The 26939-nt window shown below is 44.5% G+C and overlaps 1 protein-coding gene and 1 long non-coding RNA gene across 4 annotated transcripts; both read right to left on the bottom strand.

Annotated features, from left to right (window-relative positions):
* Positions 4446–15907, bottom strand: YPEL5 (yippee like 5). 3 transcript variants are annotated; one of them, XM_021391416.1, is made up of 6 exons: positions 15804–15898; positions 13281–13413; positions 13109–13173; positions 12796–12936; positions 8121–8293; positions 4446–6565 (listed from the first exon to the last, which is right to left on the bottom strand). In XM_021391416.1, the coding sequence occupies exons 5-6, from the start codon at positions 8259–8261 to the stop codon at positions 6341–6343; spliced, it is 366 nt and encodes a 121-aa protein (XP_021247091.1). In that variant the 5' UTR covers positions 8262–8293; positions 12796–12936; positions 13109–13173; positions 13281–13413; positions 15804–15898; the 3' UTR covers positions 4446–6340. The 3 variants fall into 3 exon arrangements, with proteins under 3 accessions (XP_021247091.1, XP_021247093.1, XP_021247090.1); XM_021391418.1 differs by lacking the exons at positions 13281–13413; positions 15804–15898 and having other exon boundaries at positions 13109–13221; XM_021391415.1 differs by lacking the exons at positions 12796–12936; positions 13109–13173; positions 13281–13413 and having other exon boundaries at positions 15804–15907.
* LOC110397068 lies at positions 17376–21038 on the bottom strand. The gene is made up of 2 exons (XR_002437517.1): positions 19056–21038; positions 17376–18538 (listed from the first exon to the last, which is right to left on the bottom strand). It is a non-coding gene; the product is annotated as an uncharacterized LOC110397068 (long non-coding RNA).

Here is a 26939-nt window from a genome sequence, read left to right as displayed (position 1 = left end):
AGAATAGCAATGACAAAAGCAGGGAAACTGTTTCACAGCTGTTGTTTTACTCCAATGGTTTTTCCTTCTCCTCTTATCTGATATTCCCCCTTTCCCTCCTCCTATTTTGGGATATTTTCACAACTCCTTCAATGTACATCAAATCTGGTAGGAAAGTCTATTTTAGCCAACACCACAGATGTTTCAAAGGCAGTCGCTGACTCAAGTTTGTCTTGTGATAGAAACAGTGTTGTAGCCTTATGTTGCCACGGCTTCTTTAGTCTGCAAAATAATACTTCCAAGAGAAGTTCTAGGTCTTCCATAGCCCTCTTATTTCACACAGGATGGGAGTAACCTGAAGAACAAGAGACTGGAATCGCTTCTGGGAGGTTATAAGTAGCAGGTGGCAGGCCTGGGCATAGGCCCAAGTCCTCCCCATTGCCACTGCCCTCATCCTGACTCCGCACGATACGAGCAGGATTTTGGAAAACACAATTTAGACCAGTGCTGGTAAATGCTGGTTCACTGGAGCAATCCCATTAGGACGTGTTGGGTTCTATAAAGCTTGGCTAAGATATCACCCCAAGGTCCTCAGCAGAACGTCCGGCCAACGCGATGCTTGTGGCAGCTCCTCCTTCCCAAAATACAATGCTTGGGGTCTTGTAAAGGACCTACAGCTCTGCAAGCACCCGCATTTATATCAGAACCTACCCATGCATTCTGGGGCAAGGACTTCAGTTCAGGGCCCCTCAATCCATGGTGAGTGTACCGGCCACAAGCGCAACTTCTCTTTGGTCCTCCTTCCTCATATGAAGGAAGAGGGGCAGGGAGGAAGGTAATCGAACAGGGGTGTTCGACACTGCAGTGCAGCCCTCTGCAGAGAAGGAGACAATTTCTAAATCAGCTCCTGTCGGACATAGGCATTAAGTCACGTTCAGTCTCCGTGCAGAATGTACCTCCCACCTTTTCCAGCCAGACATGGGCCCTTAATCTTCCCGTATCCTTAAAATATTATTTAAAAAAAATAATAATAACACCGGGAAAAAAGAATCAGTGAAAATATATCAGCTACCACCTCCCTCTGCGTTGTTTCTCAGCCTCATTATGTCACCTGAACAATAGGAGTTCTCTTTGCCTATTTTAAGGCACCAGCTGCCTCAGAGAGCTCCAAATCCAACATCCTCAGTGCATGGGAAAGATAAAGTTGCATTAGGTTTCCTTCAAGTCCCTCTCTAACCTACACATGGCTAAGAAGGGTTGGCCTGAAGCATGCACTGCAATAGACAGTGCTGCTGCACGGCATCGAGAAGAGCTCGACTCGAATTCTATTTCAGAAGGAAACAAATACAAGCTCAGAATGCGACTCGAGATGTTGAAGTGGCACAAGCATACTTTATGCCAAAGATGTCAGTCTGCAGCCCAAGTGCAACAGAGCAGTCACGGACTGTCTTTCCAGACAGGCTGCTTGGCATTTTTCAATATACAACTCTGTTTTCAGCTGTTTATAATTTTACCAAGCATTACTTGGGTTGACATTTCTCATGCTGGAGATCTAATTTGGGATCGGCTATTATGTCTTAAAATAGTCCATCTAGGAACAGATAGGCATTCCTGAAAGCAAGGCTCAGGGGATTTGTATAATTTTGCCTGCCTAAAACAAAGAGCCTGACTACTTTGTTACAAGGTTTTTGTGACACAATACTCAGGAGATGGACCTCGAGATTTGGGCAGGTCATCACCTCAACAACATGTGTCTTTTGTCTCTGTCATGAGAGGTCTGCATGGCCACAGAGGGACATGTCAGAGCTCCAGCAGCAGCCCCAAACCTAGTAAGTCAAGGAGACAGCAATTACAAATGCTTAATACGGGTTTCATTGACTTTTGCCAATTAAATGCGTTTTGGAATGTTCATATCCAAATTACTTCTAGAAATAAAATGTGATGATGGTGCCGTCCTTGCTCCTGTGATCCCATATCAGTCTCACCCCCAGGCGGCACGGGAGCAGGGACAGGGTGACCATCTGCTGCCCGAGCTGTTGGAAAGCTGGCGTTTTGAGTGCTCTGCCACCTAGATCATCTCTCTCTGATGTACTTCTGGCTACAGCAGAAATCATATTAAGAAACCTCTAGCTGAAAGCGCGGGCAGTTGCAGTCTTTGTGGACTGAAGCATCCCTGCACGTGGATTTCCAGATCAAACCAAACTTAATACAACAGGTTGGATATGGGGAAAGATCTGCTGCTCAGCAGCATGGCCACAAAGGCTGTTTCTGCACCTTGTCCATCCCATCCCACCTTCTGGACTGTGTTGACAAACAGAAGTCCTCTCCTGAAAAATAACAAAAGTAAAACTCCTCTTCCTCCTGGCTGTGCTTACCTCTTGTGCTTGTGCTTAGGTAAGTGTAAGGGCACCTATTGCAATGTCTGACATGGCACTGAACTACGGCGTGCAGCTCGTTCTAATTCAGTAAACTTACTGTTTCAAACCCTTGTAAATGTTTGCAACAGTCAAATCAAATGCTTTCAGTGGGACAAAGCAAAATCCCAGGTGTAAATTTCAGTGAGTTCTAGAAATGAACACCAGTGTATCTTGATGCTAGGCAAGCACACATCTCTCTCAAGGACAGAGGCAGAACATAAGGTCTGAGAACACTTCTCTGCCCCACCTAACCATCTCAAATACTGAGGGAATGCAATTAAGTACCATAGTTTGTTCCTTCTCTTTTGCTTCTGCAAGGAATGCAGGTTTTTGATAGCATTGAATGCTTCAGATAATAAGAACGAAAACAGAACCTGCTTTGAAGCTCCATTCACCAAGCACAAAGGTGAGAAACTCCAATCTGGTTCTTCTGTGCTTCCTGTTATGGGTGTCCTACAGTGAGGACATTCAATGAGGTTTGAAGACAAGCAGAACTTAAATTCAGCATTGTCCAAGCAAATGCCCAGGTTCATTTTCCCTGAATCCCAAACACTAGCATTTTCCTTCCTCTTTTATCCAGCTTTTCTCTTCCACAGCCTGCCTCCCACCGCAGGCAGAGAAATGCCAGGTTTAAGAGGCACCTCCTTTTTAAACCGAGGAGCTGAAATGTGGATTTAAGCAGATCACACCTACAATAACAGATGGAAAGAGATGGTGTGGTAATTGTAAATAATGGCGTCCTATAAACTGGGCATAAGGTCTTCCTTCACATCACTTCTACTCAGAGAACAGTGTTCTATCAGTATCATTCCCAAATAACCTCTGCTTAGAGTTGAGAATGAGAGAGATTGAGTCACTAATATCCTTCCAGAAGGGTCCTTAGAAGGCTGTGCTAGGCTGCCAGCAGCTTTACCAGCTGTACAGAGACCCATTCAAATAACAACCCCAATACAGCGAACAACTAGAATTCAGGCAGGCATAGACCAGGCTTCTCCCCTTATCATTTCTTACACCTCACAACAAAAAAAGGCATAGGAAGAAAAATCCTCACACCAGAGTGAAGTGTACAATGGGAAGTAACAATGAGACCAAGAAAGCACTATGCAATTTCATCTATAGCTTATGAAGAGAGGGGCCCTATTACAAAATAGCATCCAAAACCAAATAGAAATGTCTTCCCTGTTGCTAGCTGTGCTGTAACTAATCACTTTGTAGTACGTTATCTGTACTCACACACTAAGCATCTCAAGGAAGAAGCATCAAAATTTACAAGGGGAAACGCTCCCAGAGCCACCCAGGTGACACAGAGGGGAACAGCACATAGGTGGGGAGCAATCCAAAGCCTCCCAGGTTCTGTTTTAACACTGCAATGGACTCAAGTCTCACAGGTTTTAATGAGTTCACCTCTACTGTATTCTTCATATCATAGACTTTGGGGAAAGTCATCTTTACCATCTTAGTTTAATATTGTATCAAAACGAAGAAGCCTTGCTCTAAATTTGAATAAGCCCTAGGCTGCATTACACAACTGTAGTTATGTCTCACCTTGGTTCTTCAGCTAGTTTCTGACTTTGACCAGCTGCTAATGCAGAAAGCTTCTCCCTAACACCTGCACACATGGAAAGAGAAAGCAATTCCAGATATACAGATATCCAATTATTCACTTCCCAAGCCATTTCATAAACTAAAGCTTCACATTTCTCACAGAAGTTGGACTTCTGCTTAGCTTGCTGCCTTTCCAAAGACAGAAACAGAAGTTCACCACCCAGAATACCATTAAATGACAAATTTCCCTTATTTTTTCTTTAACAGGAGTAAACTGAAGGCTTTCTAGTGTCCAAATGATACGCTTGAAGCTCTACTTAGCACTTTCAAAACCCAGCCATATGCTCTTTTGCCACCCCTTCAGACAGATGCTCATCTATAGCTTCTCACCATGCTGTAGAAACTCAATTATTTAATCAATCAGGGGAAAGGAAGACAGGCTATAACATTCATTTGACAGACTCCGTGAAAATAAAACAACTGAAAAAGAATAGCAAATACCAATTCAGGACAAAACATACTTTATTGTACTGTAATGTCAGAAGTACAAGAAAAGTACTGCAGAGAACCATGCTAATGGGACTTCTGGGGTTTGTGAAAGACAGAAAAAAAAATCCAAGATAATGGGGTACTACTGTACTCAGTGCAAAAACTGATTTGAGGCACAAGTACACTACTGTTTAAGCAGCTTGATTCAAGCACAGCTCTGGTATGTGATCTACTCTGTTTTCCTTCTATAAGATATTTCTATAATAAAGCTACTTTTACATCAAATAGGCAGCAAATTCAAGTCAGGGGTGTCCAAACTGCCACTAAGCAACCAAAAAAAAAATTAAGAAAAATACTCTGCATAGTCAGCCTCCACATTTTAGTTTCAGATATGGAGCTGCAGCTAGTGAAGAAGTTACACTGAAAGGTCAGAGGCCGGATCTGTCTGTTTCTCCTTGTACACCCGTGGGCAATCTCTTTCACTTTGACCACAACTTACCCAGTATGAGGAAAAAAAAGACACGTATCTTTGATAACGAATCATACATATCTAACATTCAGAATAATTGCAGCCCTTGAGATCTCAACTTATGGCTTAAGACAACAAAAGTGTTTGGGCACCCTTGAGCTAAGTTAATGAAGAGCATTTTTGCTACCAGGCAAGCAAGATCACTGTTTTAAACAGAGCTGACCTCTACAAGAAAGCAGGAACCCAAGTCACTAGTTACTACCAGGCGACATGTACTGCTGCCCAGAAAGATAAAAACGTTAACACCACAATGAAAAAGTTCAACTAAGTTGAAAGAGTTTCACCACCAGAAGCGGCATTTGAAAACAAGCTGTTCAGTTAATCTTTTCACAAGATGCAGATTGTATAACTCGATGCATGAACAAACATGCTGGCAGCCTTCTCCTTTTACACAGCAGCTGTGTTTAACAGAGGAAGTTCTGGGTTTGAAGAAAGCCACTTGAAGAATTAAGGTTTGCAATTGCCCGTCTACTTAATGAGATTAGTAGAGAAACAAAAAATTTACTGCCCAAACAGGAGTTTCTCAGTGGATCCTTATCATTACAAACACAGCTTTCGTTTTGTAAGCAACGCAAGACTAAACAGACAACTACTATATTATTATTGTTATGGGTATAAGTTACACCTGTTAAAATTAAAAAAAAAAAAGAAAGCCAAGCAGTTTTGCCCGATTTCAAGAAGAGTTTCCAATCGACACCAGTTTACATGGTGACCAGGACTTCACAAATAAACAAGGAATGGTGACATCTTTGGGTCAAGAATGACAAGAAATAATGGGCTCTGTGCTACCAATCAACCTCAACAAGAATATGGCACAAGGGCCAGCCCAAGCTGTACCAACACTGAACCTTTAGCACTCGGCACAAATTCGGATCTCTTTACTTTTGCTAGCAAATCAGGTGAAAAGATCGAGTAGAAAAGAAAAGTAGCTAAAATCTTATGCCAAAAATTGGAATATACTTTTTAAAAAAACACCTGTAATTTTAAAATAACTTTATGCTGACATCAGTTTGTGCAAACTAAAAAAAAGAAAACAACCATTGATCTCTCTCTAACAAAAGAAAAATTCTCCCAACATTTTCCTTTTAGCTCACCGTATCTGCAGATACTGTCTCAGATCTAACAGATGTAAATGCAAGAGAGAAAAACTTACAGCAACTGCAAAACAATCTTTCTACAAACAGCTGCTGGAGGGAAAGTAAAATATAAAGGAACAAAGGGAGGAAGGTTCCATCTGAAATACTCTCACAATCTTTCCCACTCTGTAGTCCATGAATCCGACTCTGATGCTAAGGTGACAGTGTATGTAAGCAGATTTTTTTGTTGATTTTATTACTTTAAGTTTCAAATGAAGAGAACCTCACAGAAGATTCAAGCCTCTTCAGGAATTGTCAGATGGAACATGCTCCTCAAATCCTTCGCTCTCTCGGACCAAAGCTCTTTCCAGGATAACACGGCCCTCCTTGTAGCGCTGGCTGTCTTCAGTGGCAAATTCATAGATCCAGCCCAGTTTGCTGTTGCAGTTCTTGCAGCTCACGTCTCGAACCATGTGGCGGCCAGTGAGCATGACCCGATCCTGAACTTCACTGTATTGCAGATTTACCACCTGATACAAACGTACAGAGGATAAGGAATAGAAAGAATTAGTCTGCCTGGAGTGAAGCTTGAAAACAATAAGCGTGACTCTCAGCGCTTTAAAAGTTTGCGGCACTCGGAAGCTCAAATGTAATAGTCTGCAGCTTTTAAGATCTCCTGCCTTTGGAAGATGCATTTCACAAGGGTGTTTAACCACCACTGCTTAACTGACAGGCATGAAATTATTTCATAACAAGTCCAAGAGTGCAGAGTACCGTGTTCAGCTTTGGGTGAGAAGGCCCTAGTAAACTCAACTAACAGATTGAACCACATGCACTACATCTACACTATTTGTAGTAACTGATGTCACCACTTATTTCCACAAATCAGAATTAAAATACTAAGGCACGCTTCTTAAAAGTCTTGGGATGCTTTTGAAATTATCCTCTAAGAAAAAGAAAGGCTCTGTGGCTGAGGATATAGGCACTGTACTTTTTTGTGTGAGCACGCTATCTAGGAAGTTTAAAATATGCTTTTAACTTGCTTAAGCAGCAGCACCACAGAGGCAGGATGTGTCTTTCACTGAAGAGGTATGTCCGAGCTACATCCAAACTGACAACACACAGCAGGACTCTAAAATACAGGGCTGCACTGCTTTTTAGATTTTCCACCTGACTGTACCTGCTCCCTCTGCTTTAGATCACAGAACGGCTTGGGTTGGAAGAGACGCCAAGGATCATCAAGTTCCAACCCCCCTGCCACAGGCAAGGTTGCCAGTTGCTAGATCAAGCACTAGAGGAGGTAGTCCAGGGCCCCGTCATATACAGCCTTTCACTTACATATACACACTACTGACTGGAGTCAGCAAATACCAGAAATACCAGGCCGAGCACATTGAAGACATTACTGACACCCCTACTGGCTGTGCCAAGGGCCAGTGGCTAACTGGCTTTCAGCAAAAACAAAACACACCAAGGGCTGCGTGACCAGGAACTCTGTGAGAAAGCAAACTAAGATCACTGATTCTCAACGATTCTAATGAACGTGTATACATGGAAGGGTTAATAAATAATGCTACAATTCACTCAAGAGTTACGCTTTCCATATTTCAGTCAGCTGATTTCAATTAAAGCTGATCAAATAAAAAATATTAAACCCAAGCATTATTGCCTGTAAAAGAGATGACTGTTACCTAACGTTGCCAAAATACTGTTATTTTTTGCTTCTAAGATGCATTTAAATTATAATCCAGATTTCTTTTCTTTTAAACCAAGTAAAGGACCAAATGCCTTTGAAACTCTAATAGTGAGTTTGAGGTTCACATTACAGAACTTTTGGCACGATGCCACCGTATTCACAATCCTCTTTTTAATCTTCTAGCATTGCTAACTAATTTGGATAGCTAGCCATTAACAGCCAGTGCCAAATCGGACTTCAACTACAATGAAAGAGAACAAAATAAAAAGTTTAAACGGCAATCACATGAGACGCCAGCCAAGAAGTTTTTAACTTTTGACGACAGACACATTTCCCAGCGAGTCATTTCTCAAAAGCAAACAGCACTTCACCCTCAGCTTCTTACCAACCTTGTTAAAAAGAAAAGCTCTTCCTGTGGCCCCTGTAAAGCGAGTGGAGATGAGCTCCGAGCGATTGGTCAGAATGGTGTCGCAGTTTGCACAGGAGAACAGGCGAGTGCCACCAATGTGATCCAGAAAAATTCTTCCCATTTTTAGAGCTTACGTAAGTTAATAGTCAAGACCTGAAAGCAAAAAGAAAGATCGTGTAGTTTTAAAGAAAGCAATGCAGCAAAGAAAACCAGAAGAAGTCCCACACACATTGCTGAATATTCTGCACATCAGAACTACGGACTGCCTCCATGCTTTCTCACCAAGTTAAGAAATATCAAACTTAACCAAAACAATAAGCTCTTTCCTACAAGAGACCATCTTACCAGTAAGACAGCACACACAGATACAAACTAATTACATTAAATAAGGAAAATATGAACCGAAACCCTTTAGATACAGTGCAGATGTTTGCAGCCCCGTCTCCTACTGGACCGTACAGTTCTTAAAACAAAAAGCTTCTACTTATTCCCTGCTTTCTTTTCCTCTAATAGGATGCTGAAATTCCATTCCAGTACACGTCCCCAACTACTCACCCACCTTAGTCAGCACTGGGAAATGAAGCACAGACAAGTACGTTGAGTCACCAAAACAATTATAGTGTAATCATCCCAAATCACTCCCCCCCATCTTTTATAAATACATTTCTCCTATGCTTTGCATATTTGTCATATGCAGCCACACATTACCACCATCCAGGATGCTTTCGTCTCCTGCTGTAGCAGACTGGGCTCCTGTACTTACCGCTTTACACCAGGCAGCTTTAGGAACAAACATTTAAAGCTGCCTAATCTAAACACAAAACACTGCCATTTACCCAGGCTCTTTCCAAAGTGTCATCACTGAAATATCTGAGCAACTCCTCTGATCAGAGAAAGGAGGTTGGAAAGTGAGTAACACAGATCTGCAGACCTTTGTAGGCAGCGAAAATTAAAGCACCTCAGCAACTCATCAGTCAAAAACAAACAACGAAGGATGAGATAACACGATAAAGGAATTCAATGAAGACGTTCTTTTCATTTCAACTGCATGGAAGTTTTAGGACTAAACAAGTTAAATATGCCCCCACTTGTGCTTCAGATGTGGAATCAGAAAACAGGACTTGGTATGGCTGCGCATAAAAAGAACGGTGTAAGTACATGTGACACGCTGCAATAGGAACACCTTTGGGGTTTTACATTTCAGAGCAGGAAACAAAGCGCCGTTCATTGGGAAATTCATCAGATGTGCCCATCAAGTTAAATGTTTTATGCCATACGCCCCGGGAAGCACAAATACCTAAACGAAATCCATTTCAAGTTTAAGGGGTTAGCATTCTGTATCTCATCAGAAGGATACATGAACATTCAAAGCAACAGAGTGACACTTTCCTTTAGGGGTGATGCAATACCCACTGTTCTTAGAGCAACAAATGTAACAGGTTTTAAGTTTGATAAAATATTTTAGACATGCATGTGAGCACAGGGGTGCAACTCCTTGGGACTCCACTCAAAACACAGTGTTGAACTTGCATTTCTCTAACTATTATGCTTTTCTAACATGCCTTTATCTTTCACAGCAAGGGAGAGAAAAAGAGAAGCAGAAATTTGAACAGTGGCACCATGGAACAAAATGAACAGACAATAAGTGTGACTGTCTCTGATCCTTCTCAAGTATCAAAGTCTCCAGCCAGAAGAAACCACAAATACAAGCAAGAAGAGCAGCTGTGACAGATGCGCCCATAAGGCCCTGGGCCTAACTCCCCGTACCATTCCTACTAATTCTGGGAATCATTATCTCTAAGCTGATCTTGTTGTGGATTAAAAAGAATTAATTGATCAGAAGTTACCACAGAAGTGGAAGCAGCATCCAAAGAGGTGCTTTTTTCCTAGGGTAAACGCAACGGTAACCCTTGCCAGTATTTTCAGAAGCTAAAATAAAACAAATACAAAACCATGCCTATCTTTTACCAAGAACAACACAGGCCCTAAGGTCGCTAAGTGACAAAACCAGATCTGTTACACAGATGAATCTAGCAGATCGTGATAATTTGAAAAACGTATACCTGAACAGTTAAAAATGCAAAGACATCACACATCCAAACCCATAGGGTATGTTACTGCACCCAGAAAACAGTAACTTAAAGACACTGAGAACAAAACGTGAATACTTCAGAATAGTGAGCAAGTGCAAGTAAATAACAAGTCCAAACCTTATACTACTTTTCAATATGGCATTGTGAATGCACAGAAGTGCTGAGTCCTTAAAAGTCCAAACATTTAAATAAACATTTAAGTAAATATATCCAAAGACTCTGGTAAAACTTGCCTAGGAATACAAGCTCTAAAACCCACAATGATTTGTGTCACTCCAAGGAGCTGAAAGATACCTCATCAAGGAACAAAATGATAAAGAAGCTTCCACTGGGACAAGGGTCCTAACAGAAAGACAAAGCGAGATACACCCCATGGTAGCACAAGGCTGAGGGAAGGTTTTCACACAGGGGGTGGTGACGCACTAGAACAGGTTGCCCAAGGAGGTTGTGGATGCCCCATCCCTGGAGGCATTCAAGGCCAGGCTGGACGTGGCTCTGGGCAGCCTGGTTTAGTGGTTGGGGACCCTGCACACAGCATGGGGGTTGAAACTCAATGATCTTTGAGGTCCTTTTCAACCCAGGCCATTCTACGATTCTGTGAATTCCTGCTGAAGTTACAGCAGAATGCAACAGACCAACCAGTACTGGAAGAACGCTCTCCAGGGTACACTGCATCCGAATGATAACACGTCTTTTTGAAAAGATAAACGTGTCAAAGTTTAGAAAATGAACCTCTATAATCTGCATTACAACAAAGCGGTCTCATAGAAACACGCTCAGAAATTAATTTTAACATTTAATTTTAACATTTCAAATAACCGCTGGACTTATCTGCCCCTCTGCAGATTTCGTTTAAACAGCTATCAGCCTAGAAACCCTCTAATTAGTTCTCCATCTTGATTGTTACAGAATTACAGTGACCTGATAAGGATCCAGCTGAAGACTAGTCACCTTGCATTACTCTCTCCATTACTGCTCACAGCTGTAAGAGGTAGAAAGGTTAGAAAATGACTGCTAGCGAGGCAGCCTCCAGTGCTGCATTTGATCATGAACTTTTAAAGTGAACTAACAAGGAACTGCTTTTTCCTCCCATATAATTTAGAGAATTTTAACTCGGGCTCATTTCCCCCCGCTTTTTCTTTATTCTGCCAAGCTAAAAACGTAACAGTATTCACTTGTAACACCAGTGAAGAAGGTAACATGATGAGTATGCTGCTCTCCCCTTACGTAAGGTTCCTGAATTCTGTGGCAGCTACTTCCTATATACTGAAAAAAAAACCAGCAAAAGCACAACTGAACAAAGGAATGCAATTTTCAGTTGGGAAAATGGAAATGGAGCGCATGGAACCCTATTGAAAATGGAACTGGGACTCATATACGTTATATACAGAAGAGCTGTGTACAAAGTCACCCAAGAGAAGTGTGATTGCCTTTTTCATACAGTTTTCACTTTCCATATAAAAGGTGTGGGCATCTATTTAGGTTTATACATACATTAATGATTTGAAAAAAAAACCACTATAGGCAGTGGAAGGCTCTCTTAAAACAAAGGAAAAAGCAAAGAATTATGAAACATTAAAGCTTGAGTTCCTCCAATCAGGTTAAGAGCAAACACCCAGGCAAGTGCACTTACCCACTCATCCGCACTTTATATTTACAAATAGTGAAAATAACATCCACGTGCACAGAGCTAGCCAACTCCCACTGCCATTCACAACCCCAGAAAGCAACACTACCATATCACACCGATGCCATTATGCTAAGCAGCAGAATTTGCAAGAGCAGTAGACAGGAATTTCAGTTGCTTATATAACGAAAGGGTGAAGAAAGAACAGACATTTTTTGGCCTATGTTTGCTTCTTTAAAATCCAGTTAAACATTCTTCATTGGATACATGTCCACAATGAAGTCATTGTCATTCTGCCCTCATACAAATTACCAAAGAGAAGCCATAATGTTAAATTAATGGATCCAAAACAAAAGCAGCAGACTCATTTACTTTTTACATTACCACCTGCCAAATCCACAAAGTTCAAAGAGGCAGGTACTTCTATGAAGTGACAGCAGGTGCCACTGTGTCCTGATGCAGCGCTCAGAACACCACCATCAACCTGCACCCTTGAGAGCACCTTTAGGAGAAGGCTCAGAGTGACAGATAGTCTTGCCTAGCTAGTAAGGCTTGCTGACAGGGCACTGCTGTGACGGCACAAACCTTGATACATATCCTTAGTCATAACGTAAAACATCCCCTGCCCGCGTGCTTCTCCCTGTAAGTGCATGGACAAACAGGAAACACGAGCACTGTGGCTGTGTGCTATATGCATTCCCAGTGCAGCGTGCTCCTGCACTTCCACCTGTCTTTAAGTGTTGATTTTGACAACACTGAGCAACAGCTGTCAAAGAGCTGACATTTGACAACTAAAATTTCACCACTATCTGCACGCAGAGCTCCAAACACTGAAAGCACTACGTGGCTGGTGTTTGTAGTGCCTAACCTGAACACCTTCATAAATAATAAAGAGGTAATGGAAAGAGCTTTTTATTAACATTTTAAAAACTAACAGTCGGTGTTTTCTCATCTCAGAGCACATCTCTTGAAGACACGGGACCATCAGTGTTTGGGAGAGCCAGCAGGCACGCACTGGACTGAAGATATTGCAGAAGCCTCAGTGCTGCTTCAGCACCATCTACTGCATCTCAGATCTGCAACAGAAAACAGCTGCTAGTTATACAAAGCTACGACAGCCTCTCTTTCCCCATTTCTCTAACTAAAATCATTTACCTTTGTATGGTGAGCCAACAAGCACTCTACCCTCCTTGAGGAATGATGAGGCATTCCCCTAGGCACATTAAAACCTTCTGAAGAGGTACTTACTCTGGAACCAGGCTTAAACTTCATCTTCTCAACTCAGGAACAGGCCTTAAGCTTCCTCTTCTCATCTCAAAGACGAACAAAAGAGGAAAAAGAATACTTAGCACAGCTACACAAGACTGCACCTAAAAGAATCACTTGGAAAGGGAAAAAAAAAATAAAACCTGTTTCTTACCTTCACAGGTTTCTGCTGCTCACAAGTGAGGGTGCACGTGAAAACAGTCTCCCAGCAGGTCTGAGAATTGGCAGTCCTCCAATATAACTTTTGTGACTGTTAAATCAAGCAGGGCCCAGCCTCCGGCCTCTGCCTATATGCAGAACTCATTATCAGAAAGCACCACGTGTAGCCAAAAGCAAAGTAAGAGAAGCAAACTTGAACAGTATGCTACATTCATTAAAACCGTCTTCCGACTCTAGAAAACTGTACAAGGAAGTTAACAGTCCTACTACCAAAGAGGCTTTGACAACATAATGAACGTGCCCAGGTACAGTGTGCAACACCCACCTGCAACAAGGTGCCTTGCCCCATGAAACTGCGTTTGGGCAAGCGACAGCAGTGTAATTTTCTATTGCAAACTGGCTTGTTCAGGTAAAGACAAAGCTTCTCACGCAGACACTGCACTTAAATACACTAACATACGCGATGCTGGTGTATGCAAACACTAAGACAGGGTTTTGTTTCAAGTTTACAGATAGCAGAGGCACACAGATGGGCGCTGGTTCCTAACACAGCCCCCGTACCCCCAGCGTCTCCCCCACAGTAACTTACATCATCACAAAAGTATTATTATTTTACAAGTGCTATCAGACTCAGACCAAGCTTCTTCCCCACTACACAGGGCCCAAAATTAGTAACAATTTCTGTCTTCTTGTTTCCTGGTTACCTTCTCTCTTAATTCCTCAAATGTTTTAAGAAATTTCTATCTTCTGGTTTTGTAATAAATTTACTTTTACAGCAGGTATACAAAACAACTTTTTGTCAATCATCTATTCCGCAACTTTCAGAAAATCCAACTAATTCAGATGTTTTCATAATGCTTAGTTTCAGCGTGGCACAAATCTTCACCAGAAGACAGAAATGCTTAAAATGAGTCATACAAAAAAATAAAATACACAAGCATTCAATGGTGAGAAGACAACAACCACCCAAACTAGATCCGCTGGCTGAAAGGTTGTCATTACTTCAAGGGCATCCCACCAACAAATTCTCACACCCCCTAAGAAGTGCAGGTAAAGGCTCTGAAATGAAGACAGCCTTGCCATCAAATATTGATAATGTACAGGCAATACATTTATATGTTTTACAACATAATTTTTTTTTAAGTTAAGCCTTTCCTAAGGAGGTTGTATAACTCAGCAAAAGCCGAGCAACTCAAGATTTCAACACAGGTCAAATGATAGTAAACAAACATGAACCAATGACCTAAGCTTGGACAACACTACTCGAACTTGTGATGACTACCAGCAGTGGGAAAGCTAAAAATATAAATATATAGATGTGCAGCTAGCCTGTCAGATGACAAGTGACAAATCTGGTCTGTTGTTGTTGCCTTCTCTACTGGGCTTTAAGGTGCAGTTTCCTCTCCCATTCACGCCAGCTTCACCTGAAACCTACTCACCATTAGTATTAAAAACCACCTATCAATGATCCGACCCGCATTCTTGAAGCTATATACTTCAACAGCCAGAGAAGTGAAAGTAGCAGATGACAGAAGGCTTCAAACAATATCCTGAAGGACTAAAATTAGAGCACTGCTTAAAAGCTGAGAGTTTGTCACAAGCATCACTTGACTTTGGCTATCCAGAACAAGCCCACGCACCGCAGGATGGTGGTGACTTTAGGTTTATTGTGAGTGCCTACAGGCACACAGCCGAACCGGCAGCACCAGGTGCCCTGAGCCCACAGGTTAAGGGCATCACAATGTGACATGTGCCACCACCGCTGGGGGTGCCCCGCACGGCAGGCGGATGGCAGCCTTCACGCTCCCTAATTCTTTGACCACAGCACTTTCCAGAGCCACAAAGCGCTTCCCAAACACGCTAGCCCCCCCCCTCACACACACACTTTGGCAGGAAAAACCCAGCCTACGCGATGCCAGGCGCCGCTGGAACAACCCTCCGCACACCAGCCCCGCTCCCCTCAGCGCCCTCGGGGGCAAATGGCGGGGCAGGGGGCGGCGGGAAGCCCACGCGTGCGCCGTGCGGCCGCGCGCGGCGGTCGTTGCCCCCGCTGCACACAAAGCCCCTCGCGGGGGCGGGCCCGGCCGCGCGGCGTCACGTGACGGCGCGTAGCCAATCGCCGCCGGCTCGGCCCCCGGCGCCGCCGCCGGGCGCTGCCGGCAGCGCAGGCAGCTTGACAACAAACGGAGCGAACAGCTGACGGGAGGCCCCGCCGAGGGGCCGGCCGACGAGGCGAAGGGCAGGAACCGGCCCCGGAAAGTTGCCGCCGCCGCCCCGACACGGAAGGGAGAGAAGCGGAACCGGCGGCCGGGTCGGGCAGAAAGTTGTGGCCGCAGCGGAGAGGTGCTCGGTGCCGGCCTCGGCCGGAGGGCCGGGAACGGGGCCCGGTGCTTTGTGGCGGAACAGGCTGGGCCGGTGCCGCTCGGTCGGGGCCCTCACCGAGCACCGCCGCCGCCTCCGCGGCCGCCCGCCCCGGCCTCCCCGAACAGCTCGCGGCAGTGCCCCCGGCCCCGGTTACCTGATGGAGGGGAGCGGCGGCGGCTCCGTACCCGGTGTCTTCCTTCCCCCTCCCCTCACGGCTCCGACGCTCCGCCGCGTGGCCCCGCCCCCTCACGGCCCCGCCCCTCCCTGTATGGCCCCGCCCCTCCCGGCGCGTCCATCCGCGGCGCCACGCCCTCGCGGCGGGGCCTGGGCCGGGGGCGGCGCCTGCGCGCTGCTCGGTGGCGGGCGCGGCTGTGGTGGGCCCCCGGCGGGTGTGGTGGTCTCTGAGCTCTTTTCCAACCTTAACGGTTCTGTGAGCTGATGGCTCTGTGAAAGAGGGTTGTTACAGCTTTTATTCCTCCTCGTTCTCCGGAATCACTATCAGAAGATCGGGATCAGAGTTGAGGAGGTCTCTCCGTTCCTTCTGTAACGGCAGAGCTAGTTTTGTTATCCCGTCACCCTCAATTTTAAGAATCTTTTAAGTATAACATTCCAAAGCATCCAAGAGCCATATCAGAGGAAGAACTCGATGTCCAAAGAGGGACTTGGAATTCATGCACGGTTATTAAGATGACAGGAACAGAGGCAGTGAGCAGGCTCGATGCCAGGGAATGCATAAAGCTCTCGTGCAGAAATGAGGAGTCACTGCTGTGAACATCACAGTTCAGGGAGAGCAGCAGAGGAGCAAAAACTCGACCTGTAGCCAGCCACTACGGCAACCAGCAGTGCTGGCTGCCATTCTCCAGCAATGAAAACGTATTTGCGGAGTAGATTGGGTGTGCATACAAACAAAGATGGGATCTTGCAGGGTTGTGGGGTTTTTTTGCCTTGGAAGACCATTTTCAATTTTCCAGAGGAGAGGATGATTACTGAAATAAGGAGAGCTTACAGGTTGTGGTCTCTTGAAATTATTCTGAGTACGGGTTCCCATAACCACTTTACCTTGTCAAAGGACAGGACCACTCCATCTCTCCTTTTCTGAAAATGTTAGGAACCACACCCAAACACATCAGAACAGCCATCTACCTGGAAAGGAGATGAAGGTTTTGAGGGAGAGCCCCTACTCCAGTGCACGCTGAATTCATCAAATAGTCAGGGCTGTCGCTATTGTTTGTGAGCATTGGATGAGAACAATTACAGATCGGGCTAGAAAGAGCCCTACACAGGGAGGCTGAGAGCACATATACAATAGGACACTTTTTAATGGCTACGCAGCTTCACCATTTTTTGATATAATTAGAGGGAAATACTAGTTCTGGAATACATATATATACACACACCCAAGGCCTAGATGGATTCCTATAACATTCTTTTTAGTTGCACATCTTTCAAGAGATCAAACCAGTCCATTATATTTGTCACTTCCCAGAAGAACAAGGAAAGATGGTCGCCTTTTCTCCTTGCTAGTCCTAGAGATCTAGGTGGGTCCCCCCAGCGACACTTAAGAACACAGCATTCCCTTGAAGATCTTGAAGCTGATTCAGTATTGTCATCAGTCTTCTAACACTGCCACCATGCTGTTCAGGAAGCATAGCTTTAGGTGTCAAAGGAAAAGAGTCAGCCCCACTCTATATTTAAAATTCTTTTGTTCATAGATAACTGCTCAAAGTCATTTATGAAGGATGCTAGATTCAAATGAAGCAGAGAGCAAAAGGCAAGCAAAACCTGGAAGAGGAAACAGGGGACCCACATAAAAAATTACGAGGCAACAGTACATGCAAGCCTACCCTCTAAGTATCCGCATCCATAGTGGTGGGGGGTGGCTTGGTTTGTGATTTGCATTACAACCTGATCATACTTGGCTGTAGTCAAACATCCCTCTGAAGGCAGAATACACATAAGATGGGAGGAGAGTTCAGCAGATGTGTGTGCACATTTAAAACCAGTCTCCAGAATGAAGAACCTTGAGAAATACAGCTTTTGAATGTTTTCTTCCCAGCAGCAACAACAGGTCGGTGGCACCACCTCCCTTAAGACACTGTGTTTTAGCAAGTAAAGCTTGCTGACAGAAGCCCACACTTGATGAATCAGAAACGCCTTTGCTCCCCTTCTGCAAATGCTTTTGAGGTCTGTGAAGAGTGGCCTGTTGACACCAAGGCCAGCTGTACAGCCAAGTGATTGGCAACATTTTTGCCTTTGAGATAAAGTAAGAGACCACATATGGTTTATTGCAGGGCATTACTGAGATTGCCACAGAAAGAAGAACACATTTCCTTCTTTTTTAGGTACAACAGCAGCAAAAAAGCTGGAGATGCTAGTTGCAAGTCTTAAATCTGAAACTACAGTGATGAGACTTCGTACTTGTACAGTGTCATCCATGCAAAAGTTTTAAAGTACTTAGCTAAGCTGAGTGAGCAACGCAATTTTTACCGCAGAAGTAAAAATCTGGAATAGAAGTGAGGCAAAGCAAGTCATCTGAAACTCCTCATCGTGCCAGAGTGGGGATGGCAGGGCTTGTCCAGGAGTGCAGAGTGAGGAGTTCTCCATTTGCTGTGCTCTCCACAGGCTTTGCTGTGGAACTGGGTAGTTTTCACTTGGGCATCATCTTATACAGTGCACTGTATGGTGTGACACTGTTCATCCCATTGGCCTTGCACAGTGCTGGCTCAGAGTTGGACTAGCAGGGGGATTTGTAAAGGTAGCCTGTGTTACTACTCTGAAGTCAGAGCACTGCCAGCATTTCAGCACGGAGCTGAGCTGCAGCAATGACAGCTTGATGTGGGGCAGGCACACCGAGGACAGAATGAGGCGGAGGGCACCACAGGCTCTGTACTGAAAGAGAAAAATCTTCAAAGGAAGTCTTGGACATGCCATGCTTTGAGGGGGACAAGGAGCAGGAACAGAGCAAACAAAAACTGTAATTCACCAACAAAGCATGAAAAAGTATCATCATTATGTATCATCATTGTTGCATCATTATTACTCAAGCTTCTAGGCATCTGCTAATGTGACAGCTAGTTTTTATTATTACTGTCTTTTGACAGGTTTTTAAAAGGCTTCTTAAAGGTGCCTCACTCATATACAAAGGCTTAGGCAAGAGGGACTTGCTCGTAGTCCAGCCTCAGACTGGAACGTGGGAGGCTAGATGAAGCAGTCGTTCCTTCATAGATCGTTAACAGGCAAAAAGCAAACATACTCTCACAGGTGCTCTGTTAAAATCTGGAGTGCTCTGAAAAGACTCATTAGACTGGGCTAACTAACCAATCTAATTATTAAATCTTAGCTCTTGAAAGCCACAGTGTGAAAAGAATAGCATCCACCTCATGCTAAATTCGGAAAGACAGCATACCTGCACAGGTATGTTATGCCTGCTCCTCTTGTGTTCAGATGCATTAATCATACAGAACTGCAAGGAGAGAAGATAACCAGCACAGCAAGCTAGAGACTTTACAGGCCAATTAGCAAAACTAAGGGTTCCTTGTAGACCTGCAGCATAAGGGTGTCTGTTCCTCTGCATGTCCAGGCACATCCCATGCCTTAGTACAGCTCAGGGCAGGGTCAGGATTATAATGCACATCATGAAGAGAGCTGACAAATGCACAGCCCATGTTTGCTCACACACTACTTGCCACTCCCCACCTCTGCTAACTCAACAGCATCCAAAAAGGAAACTCCAGACATGAGGAGGAGGTAGAGCTGAAGAAACCCTTAGCAGACTAAATAAATAAATAGAAGGATGGTCATCTTACATGAACCCCACCCTAAGAGAGAAAGAGGAACTGTATGCTATAAGTAGAGATATTCCTCATGGGGCCCTTATCTGCAAGTGCATGTGGATAGCTCTGCTTGAGTGAATATAAAGTGAAGTGCCAAAAATAGCTGGACCCCCCCCTGGAAAGATTACTAGCTTGTTCCCCTAACTTAAATGAGAGCAGGCTTAACTCCAAAATATTTGTCAGAGAGCAGCAGGCCACTGTTCCCAAAGGGCACACAAGCCAGGAGCCAAGGGCAATCTCAGCACAAGCAGTCCCACAAGATCTGAAAATAGCAGGCAGAAAGAAATTCACGGTCTTTTAGCTGCCTCAGAGGCTGCAAAGAATAAACCAGGCCCAGGCTCCATCCAGGAATAAAAGGAAGCAGAGCCAGAACTGGTCATTAGCTGCAACAGACACCTGATGGGGTCCTCCAGGAAGAGGGCTACCTGCAGAGAGATATTAAGGCCTATCCAAAAGGCTGTGCTGAAGGCAGACCCACCTACAGCATAGCTTAGGCAGGAACAGAGCAAACTCACAATGGAGAGCTTAAATGGAGCACATGACCCCTGTGCTGGCCCCAGGTGAGGCTTCTCAAGGCAGTTAACACCCGTGAGTGCCCTCAGGGCCCTGACTGCATTTTGAAGTATAAGTGGCACCACTAAAGCAGGAAAAGGATGATAGAAACAGGTCAACTTGAATTTCTCACAGTACAGCACTTACCTTGGCATTTCTTAATACTTTTTTTTAATTCAACTATTATACTTTAGTATGATCTTAAATTATGGAAGCATACTGCTCTTGGTCTGGTGGAATCTTGAGTGTAAGCCTGATGAGAGAGACGCAAGATAGACACGACTTATCGTATCCCAGTCCCTTACAGATTTTTGCCCCCAAAGCATGCATGTTTTGGAAAGATTCTGATTCATGCTGGGAAGATCCAGCTTTACATAGTGGAGAACAAACTAAGTCAAGAATAAACGCCTCAGCAGAGCAGTTCGGGAAGCCAGGACTGGAACATCTTTTAACTTAACTCCGTTGACCCATGTTTTCTTATTTTCCTGTTTCCCCAGTACCAATTCAGCAGCAAGCTCACCGAGCTTTTCCATACTTTTCATTTCCGGACAGTTCAAATCTGGTAGTCAAACCTATTGGGGTTTGGGGTTTGTCTGTTGTTTTTATCTTTTTACCTCATGCCAAGAAGCAAAGTTGCAAACTCACGTTGTGTAGACAGTGTAGAAACCACTCGTGAGCCAAGGGAGGTGACTTCTCCACGTCATGTAAGTCCTGAGTAAATGTATTTCTGTTTGGAAGATCTCACAAAGGAGCAGAGGAGTGCAGCGCACTTTCTCCCAAAATAGTAAGCAAGCAAGATTAATCCAGAGATGCTCACACACAAAAATTGTGAGCTGGTGAAACAAAAGGAACAGCTCAGGATTAAGGACAGCAAAGCGAAATGACAGAGCCAAACGATGGATTAAAAATAAATAGGTCAAAGTCTGCCTGAAACACCGTGAAAAGCTTTCTCCTAACAATTTCACTTCCGCACCTGGAGAGAGAGCAGACTGGAACCATTTGTCATGCAGGTGAGTTTCCTGTGGCTGATAATTACCCCAGGTTTCTGTAGACACCATTAATGGCCATTGATAGCTGATAAGTGTCACACTGCTGCTTGCCTGCCTAACTTCTGGGACAGAGATGCACCCACAAGCCATTCTGCATTGCCATGCAGCCTTCCACAGGCAGCCCACGTATTCCTATCTGTGCTATCTCATGGTTACTAATAGTTGTCATTAGCTGAGAAATGAAGATGGTGGCTCTCGGCTGAGGGGAGGCTGGTGTGCAGTGACTCACCATGTATGCCCATGAGCAACATGTCAGCAAACACAACTGGGAGTGAAGTCACTCTCATGGTTGCTAAATGATCAATTTAGATTAATCAAGACTTTTGCAGTAGGGATTTTTTTTAATTCATTATTTTTATTCAAGGTAACCTGGGAGGTCTTCTTTTGTGTGGCATAGTTCTGTCTAGGTTGACTCATAGCACTTGAGGGCAAATGATCCTTGGCCCTCCATCTTAGCTGTTACGTTTACTGGTAGGCAGCTTGTTTGTTTTATCTGTTCCTGCCTGGTTCCTTGGCCTACACCCACAGTCTGATCTTTTGTGTGCATGTAGGCAGTGGCAAGCCACAGTTCTGAATTAGCTGTAGAATGCAAAAGTCGAGGTAATGTCATGAGAGAATTAAGAAACACAAATTAAATTGAAACCCAGATAAATTTTTCTGAATACCACTGCTTAAAGTAAGCCCACTGAGCGAACAGTGAGCTGAAGTGGCCTTGTGTGTAAGCCCTTTAGAAACAGCCTTAGACACTGCTTTAGGATGGAAAGCTACCTTGTAAAAGAGGCCCCTGATGCATCTCTCACTGTAGTATCATAACCTACTGCTTTCATTGTCTCAAGCAATCCAGTGTTTGGCAGCTTCTTGCAGGTCATGCCTCCTTGCAGTGCACTGCTTGCATGGTTCTCCACTGCTTTGCTCTGATTCTCTGCTCTGTGCAGTCCTTTAAGCCCAGGCTGAGCTTTGTGATCTCTGCACTCTCATAGGGTGTTGTAGAATTATAAATACTCACCGTGAGGAAAAGCATTGAGAAATCAATTTCTGTCTCCTGACAGCATCTCTCTAAGTGAGACCCACAGCATGGAGGAATTCTTTCCTACCAGCTGCACAGGACTCAGCTTTCCAACTACTGCTGGTCTTTTCTCTCGCTTCTAGAAACCAGCAAATATTACATGGAAAGGCCAGTGTAGGAAATAATCTCCTGATGTTACCCTCCTGTTAGTTAGCAGGACTGGGCTGTGGCTGGGAGAGGAAGAGGAGACCAACTGTGCTAAGGTGAAGAATGGAGGTCTCCACAAGGCAATTCTCTGCTTAAAGGACTCTGTGCCCAAAAAAGCCCAGAGAATGGAAGGGCTTTGCTGTTGGTCTGACAAGCAAATCATCCTTGGTGCTCTGCATGACGGGCAGAAAGCTGTCTCACCTTGTATTTTTTTTTTTCTCTACAAACTTATATGTTGAAGCAGAAAGGGGGCAAAGAAGTTAGGTATAAACATCCTTGCAAAGTACATCAGCATGGTACACAGATGTGAGCAGGAGGAGCAGCTTGTTTCTCCTGTCTCTGAAGCCTGCTGTGGATGCACACGCTCAGGCTTGCACTTTAGCAGGCATAAAGGAAATCAATTCCAAGCTTCATTCATAGGCATGTTCAACATTTTCCTTGTTGTGAGCCTCCACCTCATCTTCTGAGGCCCTCACTGAGAGCTGAAGGCTAAACATTTCAGGATACAGGTGGGCAGATACTTGAATGTAGCCTTTAGACCAGTAGTGGTTCTAGTGAGAAAGGGGTTAACCTGCTCCTGGGAGGCAGTGGCTGCAGTCTGCAGACAAGAGATTTGCAAGGCAGTAGGGGCTGTATCAGATGTGGGGGAGCTGATTAACTCACCACGTGCCCGTATGACAGAGGAGCTGCACATATAATTGGTACCTTATTTTAGCAGGGATCGGTTTTTAGAACGAGGTCTGTAATTAAGGGCTTAGATTAAATCCTCCCTGACTGGGGAGAGAGAAGCAGAGAAAGCAGCTGGGACTGTCTAGGGTGGCAGCGGTCTGTGCTTTATCCTTTCTTGAAGCTGCGGGAAGAAAATTGTAAGGAAACCAGACATTCATGTCACAGTTACCTCGATTTTACTCAAGGCAAACAGGAGGGTTTCCTACCTGTTTCCACCCTGAAGCAGTGTTTCTGTAAACAGAATGCCGAGAAGCACTTATTTTTAAAAGGAGTGATTCATAGATACTCATTTTTATTTAAAGTCAAATTGTTTTCTGGGGGATTTAAATCTCCCCTGACAGTGTTTATAACACGAAATGCCACAAAGCAGGGCTGTCTCATAGCAATTGGGGGAGAATACTGGCTAGAAGAGAAACTGGCTATTCTCGTTTCGCTGTCTGGATGGGATGGAGCTGCAGCCAGCAGAGCCACTGAAACGCTGCTGCAAGAAGCTCAGCAGGTCACCGCTGTTGCTAGGCAGGGCTGGCCAGCACAAGCAGCAAAAAAGTAATTTCAGCTTTAATAATTCAGCATGGTACTGACAGGTGCAGGTTTAATCTTTAGACACTGATTTGTACTGGGGATGTGACTGTCCCCCTTTGTTTTCTCCCCTAGCCCAATTTGCTTGCAGTGGGGAATGATTCTCAGCATAGGCTTGTGGTTGGCATCGTCCAGAGTCAGCACTGGTGCCAGCGGCCCCAGCAGCGTTTCCATCCACGTAACCAAACCACCTGGAATATCTGGGCCAAAAACCTGTGTGTGGACAGCCCTGCAGGGAGACAGCGTGTTTTAATTAACTGGCAGAAAACACTGGTACCCTGCGATTGCCAGTTGCACCTGGGGCAGTGATCCTGGCTGCCCACTGTAATTTTTGCTACCTGTATAGCAGGAAATCCTTGCAGTATTAGCCTTTTTTTTTTTTTTTTTTTCCTCTGTGGAGCTAAAAATATGCTCTTTGAGAAACACAAAGCAATACTGGTTTGGAAGGGGAAAGGGAGGGAGCAAGGAAATCTGGGACCAATGCAGAGGGCACGCTGACAAATCTGCAAACTGTTTTCAGTCACAGTGGTTCACAGGGAATATTGGGTCATGAAAATCATAGTCATCCGTCCCATAAGTAATTATCTGAGTGGATTAGTCACTGCCGGCGTTGGCAGAGCTTTTCATTTTATTTCCAACAAGAGACTGCAATCTCCAGTCCTGTCAGAGCTGCGTGTGGCCAAAAACATGTTCGTGAGGACAACATGGTGCAGTATCTCCAGCTTGTCTTCTATGCACCGGGGAGCAGGAGGACATTGAGTGGCATTTTGGGGGGGATGGAAGGAGTGCTGTCTGCTCACATGAGCTTTGGACTGTTTGGGCTGAAGATGTGAGGCCGCCCAGGTAGCTGGGTGGCCAGCGGAGCAGAGCACTGAAAACTCCGGAAAGAAATGTGGAGGCAACAAACTGCAAAGGATTTTGGCTGTGATTTCATTCTTTCTGGGTGTGTCAGGTGGTTGAAATAGAAATGTCCTCCAAAGCCTTCCCTTGGGTTAGGTGGGGATGTGAGCAGCATTCGCACTAGGCTGAAAGTCCCAGCAGTGCTATTTTCCAGCACGGCTTGAAGAAATGTCATCAGCAATGACAGAAGGAGAGGGCTTAGATCGCGAGGGTGTTTGATAATACATATTTTGAAACCCCAGAGCAGTCTTGCACTCAGATGTGAGCCTGTTGGTTCTCATTCACACTTTCAGCAGATGTTTCTCCACTGCACAGGCACCATCAGCTGCTGTTCACAAAGCTATTGGAGGGGCCAGGAGTCACTGAGGCAGAGTTGTATTTTAGCCATTTTAAAGTGTAGGCACAACTTGCTCCATACAGCAAACTGCTCTTTGCTACTTGGTGCTTCCAGTTTTCTGAAGGATGATCTGCAGATCCTCCAGATGCAATGAAATATTCTGGCACATTTAATCAGCGCTGATTCCCTGAAAAAGTCCTGGGAATCAAGATTTAGAGAGAAGAGCCGAGCACGCTGCATTTACTGGCCATATGCTGGCGTGTTTTCTTTCAGACTGGGCTACAGCAGTAGCTAGTATTTGCAGGCACAGAAATAGAAACAACACAGACTGGGAATAAACAGCATTCCAGAATCGTATTGAGATGTAGCATTCTTTATTTCAGAGAGGGAAGCAAAAGGAAGAAGAAAGAATGAGATAAAGGCAGAGCTCATCAGAGGTTATGGGGCCAGCATATCAGGGGCTCATTTCTTGTTGACATCCCAGTGAAGAGGAGGTTTTTTTAAGGAGGGATTTGGAGGAGGATAATTGGCAGATGTTATTGGGGAAGTTGAAATGATGGCGGATGTAAAAAGGAAGCACTCCATGAAAGTGGCTAACCCAGGCTGCTTTGCGTCAGTGAGGTGTGCATTTTGATTCCTTTCTTCCTGAAATTTTGTAGGGGTATTGTGAAGAATGTTTATCACATCATTTTTCACGTTCTTTTCATATTAAACACATCAATATTTAATATTCAAAACATACAAAAGCAAAAGAAAAAAAAAAAAAACAAAAAAAAACCCCTAACCTGCGGTGCTTGTTGCACGTATGCAGTGCTTGGCTACAGCATCATCTGCAGTTCCATTCCAAACCTGGTTGAGCTGCTTTCTCTCAGAGGTGTTCCTTTCATGTGATAGAGAAGCAGAGCAGCAACAGTTCTTCAGGGCTGGAGATTGCTCCAGTGCTGATGATGGAGAAGGGGGAGATGGGGAGATCCCCTGCATGACAAAATAATCCCTTGAGCAGAGCTCTGGAAATACAACCTGAGTTCATGGAGGAGAGCAGTTCAGTTGCCAGAAGACAGATATTGCGGCATTTCATGGAGCCTTTGTGGCTCTGAATCCAAGGGAGACATGAGGCTGTGGCAAGGAGCTTCTGTTCACATGTGAGTCTTCATTTGATACTCGAAAAACGGAGTTCTGTTTAGCTTGCTTTACTGAGAAAACAAAGCTTACGCTTTCAAACTGCTAGTCCATCTGCTTCTCCTTCGGTGGTTTCCCCGTACATTTAGAACCCATTGGCAAAGGTCAGCCAAATTTGACAGTGAGACGGGGCAGTTCCTTGTGTCCTGTCAGTCCATGCCCTGCTATGAGTCCACCAAGCTTGTGCACACCCAGAGAGCAGGTGCTGACTGTGTCTGGTGGGGAGAGCACCCATCCTAACCAATGCACTAATCAGCTTAAACCCTGCCAGATGACATCTAATTAGCTTGGGCTCTCTAGGAAGCTATCTCACAGCTATTTTGAATTTGAGTAATTAGAAGTACCGTGATAGGACGAGATACATTACTAGAACTGGTATTTTAGCTTGACACTGTTTTATAGCAACCATGTGAAGGTTGCGTTTTTGCAAAGCAATCACAATTGTTATTTATAAACAAATACCCCTCTCGCTCCCTTGGTCTGACCTCGCGCCATCAGCTAAACAGGCTTTCTGATGTCTGCAGGGATTACTTCATATCTGTCCACAGTGGTGACTAGGATTAAGTGATCTTTTCTGCAAATACAGTTTAGCCTTTAGGAAGTGACTGCATACTTGTGTGTTACCTTCAGATATGAGCAGATGACCGAAGACAGGCAGATTGCTGCTTGCCTGCGCTAGGGAGCTATGAATAAAGAGGAACCTGCAGCTAGGGTTGCCTGCGTTCCCCTGCATGTGAGTATTTGTCCACAGAGCTCTAGAGAAGGCAGCTAGCAATGAAATGGCTGACCATGAATCCACAATAGAATAGGCTGCAATCACAATGCTTTGGTAGCATCACCTGTCACAGGTACTATCAAGAGCCTCAGGGGAAAAAAAAAAAAAAAAAGTCCAGTTTGTCTTCTCAATGACATGTTGTTG

The sequence above is a fragment of the Numida meleagris genome, chromosome 3, assembly GCF_002078875.1.
Source record: "Numida meleagris isolate 19003 breed g44 Domestic line chromosome 3, NumMel1.0, whole genome shotgun sequence".
Classification (NCBI taxonomy): domain Eukaryota; kingdom Metazoa; phylum Chordata; class Aves; order Galliformes; family Numididae; genus Numida; species Numida meleagris.
Note: the sequence above shows the minus strand (reverse complement) of the source record. Positions and strands in the feature narration are given on the sequence as shown.